The sequence below is a fragment of the Onthophagus taurus genome, chromosome 11 (assembly GCF_036711975.1).
Source record: "Onthophagus taurus isolate NC chromosome 11, IU_Otau_3.0, whole genome shotgun sequence".
Classification (NCBI taxonomy): Eukaryota; Metazoa; Arthropoda; class Insecta; order Coleoptera; family Scarabaeidae; genus Onthophagus; species Onthophagus taurus.
Genome location: NC_091976.1, coordinates 29,558,375 through 29,564,266, shown reverse-complemented (window position 1 = coordinate 29,564,266; position 5,892 = coordinate 29,558,375). Strand labels below are relative to the sequence as shown.

The 5,892-nt window shown below is 30.2% G+C and overlaps 1 protein-coding gene across 1 annotated transcript; it reads left to right on the top strand.

Annotated features, from left to right (window-relative positions):
• The first annotated feature begins 3,501 nt into the window (after positions 1-3,501).
• Positions 3,502-5,892, top strand: LOC111419828 (xaa-Pro dipeptidase-like). The gene is made up of 8 exons (XM_023052698.2): positions 3,502-4,038; positions 4,092-4,269; positions 4,320-4,621; positions 4,675-4,719; positions 4,776-5,045; positions 5,113-5,542; positions 5,594-5,748; positions 5,802-5,892. The coding sequence occupies exons 1-8, from the start codon at positions 3,989-3,991 to the stop codon at positions 5,851-5,853; spliced, it is 1,482 nt and encodes a 493-aa protein (XP_022908466.2). The 5' UTR covers positions 3,502-3,988; the 3' UTR covers positions 5,854-5,892.

The window sequence follows — 5,892 nt, the reverse complement described above, 5'->3', positions numbered from 1 at the left end:
AATCCCACAATATCAAAATTGACAATCATCTAGGTACATAAAATTCTGTTATGACTAAAAAAATCAATTTTAGGGTGACAGAGAAAAACGTTTCCCATAAAAATCAATGATGATGAATCAAGATAACATAATTCATAACCAATGCTATCATGGATATCACCGTTTCTTAGGTTCAAGTCAGAAATTCTCAAAATATCAAAATCGCCAAAAAATATGAATGACGCATTAACTAAAGAAAAGTTAGATAACGTATTCTCGACATTACAAAGTAGCTTACATGTCATGATCCATACTTCCATATTTGAAGCTGCTAGTTTTCTATATATACAGGGTGGTTCAAATTCGATGTTCGAATAGGTTAACTCGGAAGCTATAAGAGATAGAAAAAAAGTAGATTTCAGTCATTAATTTGAGATATAAATCACTTCTCTATCTCTATGAATAAAGTCAGAGAATTTTTTGAATTTCTTCGTTTTTTTATAATTCTCGATTCAACCCCAATTTTAGATCATTTGATTTTGAACTGTTTCAGATAATTTTTCATAATCAACATATCGATCTTTATATACCCTTTTAGAGCAGATATTTCAATCTATAATTTGAGCCATAAATCATTTCTCCATCTCCAGGAATAAAGTCGGAGTGATTTTTTGAATTTCTTCATTTTTTTTCATCATTTTTTAATAATTCTCGATTCAACTCCAATTTTAGATCATTTGATTTTGGGCCGTTTCTGATAATTTCTCATAATCAACATATCGATCTTTATACATCATTTTAAAGCAGAGATTTCAATCTATAATTTGAGCCATAAATCATTTCTCTATCTCTATCAATAAAGTCAGAGCGATTTTTTGAATTTCTTCATTTTTTTATAATTCTCGATTCAACTCCAATTTCAGACTTTTTGATTTTGGGCCGTTTCAGATAATTTCTCATAATCAACATATCGATCTTTATATATCATTTTAAAGCAGATATTTCAATCTATAATTTGAGCCATAAATCATTTTTCCATCTCCGGGAATAAAGTCAGAGCGATTTTTTGAATTTCCTCATTTTTTTATAATTCTCGATTCGACCCCAATTTTAGATCATTTGATTTTGGGCCGTTTCAGATAATTTTTCATAATCAACATATCGATCTGTATATATCATTTTATGCAGAGATTTTAGTCTATAATTTGAGGCATAAATCATTTCTCTATCTCTATGAATAAAGTCAGAGCGATTTTTTGAATTTCTTCATTTTTTTATAATTCTCGATTCAACTCCAATTTCAGACCTTTTGATTTTGGACTGTTTCTGATAATTTTTCATAATCAACATATCGATCTTTATATATCATTTTAAAGCAGATATTTCAATCTATAATTTGAGCCATAAATTATTTCTCTATCTCTATGAATAAAGTCAGAGCGATTTTTTGAATTTCTTCATTTTTTTAATAATTCTCGATTCAACCCCAATTTTAGATCATTTGATTTTCGGCCGTTTCAGATAATTTTTCATAATCAACATTTCAATCTTTATATATCATTTTAAAGCAGCGATTTCAATTTATAATTTGAGATATAAATCATTTCTCTATCTCCGGGAATAAATCCAGAGCAATTTTTTGAATTTCCTCATTTTTTATAATTCTCGATTCAACTCCAATTTCAGACCTTTTGATTTTGGACCGTTTTAGATAATTTTTCATAATCAACATATCGATCTTTATATATCATTTTAAAGCAGATATTTCAATCTATAATTTGAGCCATAAATTATTTCTCTATCTCTATGAATAAAGTCAAACCGATTTTTTGAATTTCTACATTTTTTTCATAATTCTCGATTCAACTCCAATTTTAGACTTTTTGATTTTGAGCCGTTTCAGATAATTTTTCATAATTAACATATCGATCTATATATATCATTTTAAAGTAGAGATTTTAGTCTATAATTTGAGACATAAATCATTTCTCTATCTCTATGAATAAAGTCAAAGCGATTTTTTGAATTTCTACATTTTTTTCATAATTCTCGATTCAACTCCAATTTTAGACTTTTTGATTTTGAGCCGTTTCAGATAATTTTTCATAATTAACATATCGATCTATATATATCATTTTAAAGTAGAGATTTTAGTCTATAATTTGAGACATAAATCATTTCTCTATCCCTATGAATAAAATTAGAGCGATTTTTTGAATTTCCTGTCAATTTTAAAAATTTTTGAATCAACCTCAATTTAACACCTTTTCATTTTGCGCCGTTACAGACAATTTTTCATAATCAACATATCGATCTTTATACATCATTTTAGAGCAGAGATTTCAATCTACAATTTGAGACATAAATCATTTCTTTATCTCTATCAATAAAGTCAGAGCGATTTTTTTAATTTCTCCATTTTTTAATAATTCTCGATTCAACTCCAATCTTAGACGTTTTGATTTTGAGCTGTTTTCGATAATTTTTCATAATCAACATATCAATCTTTATACATCATATTAAAGTAGAGATTTTAGGCTTTAATTTAACCCACAAATCATTTCTCTACCTCCATGAATAAAGTCAGAGCGATTTTTTGAATTTCTTCATTTTTTAATAATTCTCAATTCAACCCCAATTTTAGATCATTTGATTTTGAGCCGTTTCAGATAATTCTTCATAACCAACATATCAATCTTTATACATCATTTTAAAGCAGCGATTTCAATCTATAATTTGAGATATAAATCATTTCTCTATCTCCGGGAATAAATCCAGAGCAATTTTTTGAATTTCTTCATTTTTTAATAATTCTCGATTCAACTCCAATTTTAGACCTTTTGATTTTGCGCCGTTTTCGATAATTTTTCATAATCAACATATCAATCTTTATACATCATATTAAAGTAGAAATTTCAGGCTTTAATTTAACCCACAAATCATTTCTCTACCTAAATGAATAAAGTCAGAGCGATTTTTTGAATTTCCTCAATTTTTAAAATTTTTTTGAGTCAACCCCAATTTCAGACCTTTTGATTTTGAGCCTTTTCAGATAATTCTTCATAATTAACATATCGATCTTTATACATCATTTTAAAGCAGAGACTTCAATCTATAATTTGAGCCATAAATCATTTCTCTATCCCTATGAATAAAGTCAAAGCGATTTTTTGAATTTCTCCATTTTTTATAATTCTCGATTGAACCCCAATTTTAGATCATTTGATTTTGGGCCGTTTCAGATATTTTTTCATAATCAACATATACATCTTTACACATCATTTCAAAGTAGAGACTTCAAGCTTTAATTTTAGCCATAATTTATTTTTTCATCTCCATGAATAAAGTCAGAGAGATTTTTTGAATATCTGCCATTTTTAATAATTCTCAAATCAATCTCCATTGGATTTTGGACCATTTCAGATATTTTTTCATAATCAACATATCAAGCATTATACATAATTTTAAAGTAGAGATTTCAAGCTTTAATTTGAGCCATAAATCTCCTTAAACTAACTCACTGATTTTTTTAATTTCTTCATACTTCTCAAGATCTGGATACAACTTAACGAAAATGTATATTTAATTGTATCATACTAGAAATTGAGTATGACTAACGGAGATAATCGCAATTCTAAGTAGATGTTAACGTGCATATCCTCTACTTAGAGATAAGTCCCCTTTGATGTCCTCTTCCGTCTTTAATACGATACGAGACCGAATTTGTCCTCTAATGTCCATCTACAAGTATAAACGCTTTAGCAAATTCGCCCGCAAAAAGATTTATACTAAGTCGGGCCACGTGCCAACAGCAATTAGTGTGCAAACAAATCGTGCCGACAAACACAATTACCTTATCAATCGGAATAGAAACCTGGTTCCTATAACCAAAGTAAACATTCATGTAGATTTCCGACATGTGATTGATAACGGTGAGAATTAAGAAACCGATTTGGTATATAAACTAAATCCAGTTCGATTTTGAGTATGTAAGCATAGAAATTCGACAATGGCAGCACTAATTAAGAAGAATTCACCAATTTTCAACCCATCCAAACCGTAAGTTAATTATTTTTTTAAATGAATTCATTAAATTTGTTTGAATGACTTAGTGGGTATTTATGGATGGGAGAAGGCACCTTGGCAATCTCTTTACAGCTTTACGCCGAAAATAGAAGACGATTAGTTGAGAAATTAAAAGAAAAAAATTTGGGAAACGCCATAGTTGTTTTGCAAGGTGGTGATGAGATCCAAATGTATGACACCAATGGGTATTATCTTTTTAGACAGGTAATAATTCACTTTAAAACGTATCCCAAAGTTAATACTTCATTATGTAGGAGTCATATTTTACATGGGCTTTCGGTGTCGTCGAACCAGCTTTCTTTGGCACCATCGAAGTTCAAACTGGAAAATCAACTCTTTTCATTCCAAGATTACCCGAAAGTTACGAAGCATGGTATGGCCCAATTTGGACGCCCGAAGATTTTATGCAAAAATACCAAGTTGATCAAGTTTACTATACAGACGAGATTGCTACAATTTTAGCTCAACACTCCCCAAGTCAACTTTTAACTTTACGCGGATTCAATCAAAACAGTGGTTCTCCGACTCTTGAAGCAACTTTCGATGGGATTGAGAAGTGATTATTTTTAAATTTACCTTTTATATATTAAATTAATCGTAACATTTTAGTTTTATAGTTAATGGAACTGATTTATTCGATGACATCACGTATTTGTAAGTGTTTTGTGTGTTTTTTGAATCAAAATGGTTTGATTTTAAAATATATTTAGGAGAGTCATTAAAACCGATTTGGAAATTGAAGTTATGAGATATGCCATTGAAACAAGTTGCGAAGGGCATTTAAAAACGATGAAGATGGCACTTCCTGGAACGAGTGAATACCAATCAGAATCAGAATTTCTTCATTATTGTTACAGTAAAAGAGGATGTCGTCATACAGGGTATATTAGCATTTGTGGTTCTGGCCCAAACGGTGCTATTCTTCATTATGGGCACGCTGGAGCTCCGAATGATCGTTGGATTGAGGATGGGGATATATGGTGAACCTTTTAATCTAACATTATTTATTTTATTAATTTATTTCAATCTCTATTTCAAATCTCGTAGTGTTTATGATATGGGAGCTGCTTATTTTGGTTATACAGCTGATATAACAACATCATTCCCAGCTAATGGAAAATTTACGGATGATCAAAAATTGATTTATCAAGCTGTTTTAAACGCAAATCGCGCTGCTATTAAAGAAACGAAACCCGGAGTGAGATTTTCCGTTTTATCCGCTGCTTCGAATCGAGCTTTAATGGAAGGATTAAAATCTGCGGGAATCGTAACTGGGGATATTGACGAAATGTTAGCAGCTAATTTACCTTATTATTTCCAACCACACGGTTTGGGACATCTTTTGGGTTTGGACGTCCACGATGTCGGTGGATATTTCTCATCCTTCAAAAATCCCAAAGAAGCACCACGTTTTAATAGACCACTCGAGAAAGGAATCGTATTTACCATCGAACCAGGATGTTACTTCATCGATTTCGTAAGAATCAATTTAAAATTAAATATTTTTTTTTTATAATTAATCTTTTAGTTATTAAATGAGGCTCTTGGCATTCCAAATTTATCAAGATTCTTAGTACCGAGCGTTTTGAATAGATTCCGAGGATCCGGTGGTGTTAGAATTGAGGATGATGTGGTTGTAACTGACGATGGATGTGAAAATTTAAGTGCCATGTTACCCAGGACGTGAGAATTTTTAACGGTTAATTAATAAAATTTTAATTATAATTTTTTTTTAGTATCGATGAAATTGAAGCTTGGTTCGCCGCAAATCGATCCCGCAAAAATTAATTTAAAAGGCTTTATGAGTATATAAATAAAAACACTAAC

Bases quoted from the DNA above. Each gene is read 5' to 3' on its own strand.
- LOC111419828 (XM_023052698.2), top strand. From the start codon at position 3,989: ATGGCAGCACTAATTAAGAAGAATTCACCAATTTTCAACCCATCCAAA. The intron at 4,039-4,091 runs GTAAGTTAATTA...TGAATGACTTAG, and splicing joins ATTTTCAACCCATCCAAACC to TGGGTATTTATGGATGGGAG. The intron at 5,749-5,801 runs GTGAGAATTTTT...ATTTTTTTTTAG, and splicing joins AGTGCCATGTTACCCAGGAC to TATCGATGAAATTGAAGCTT.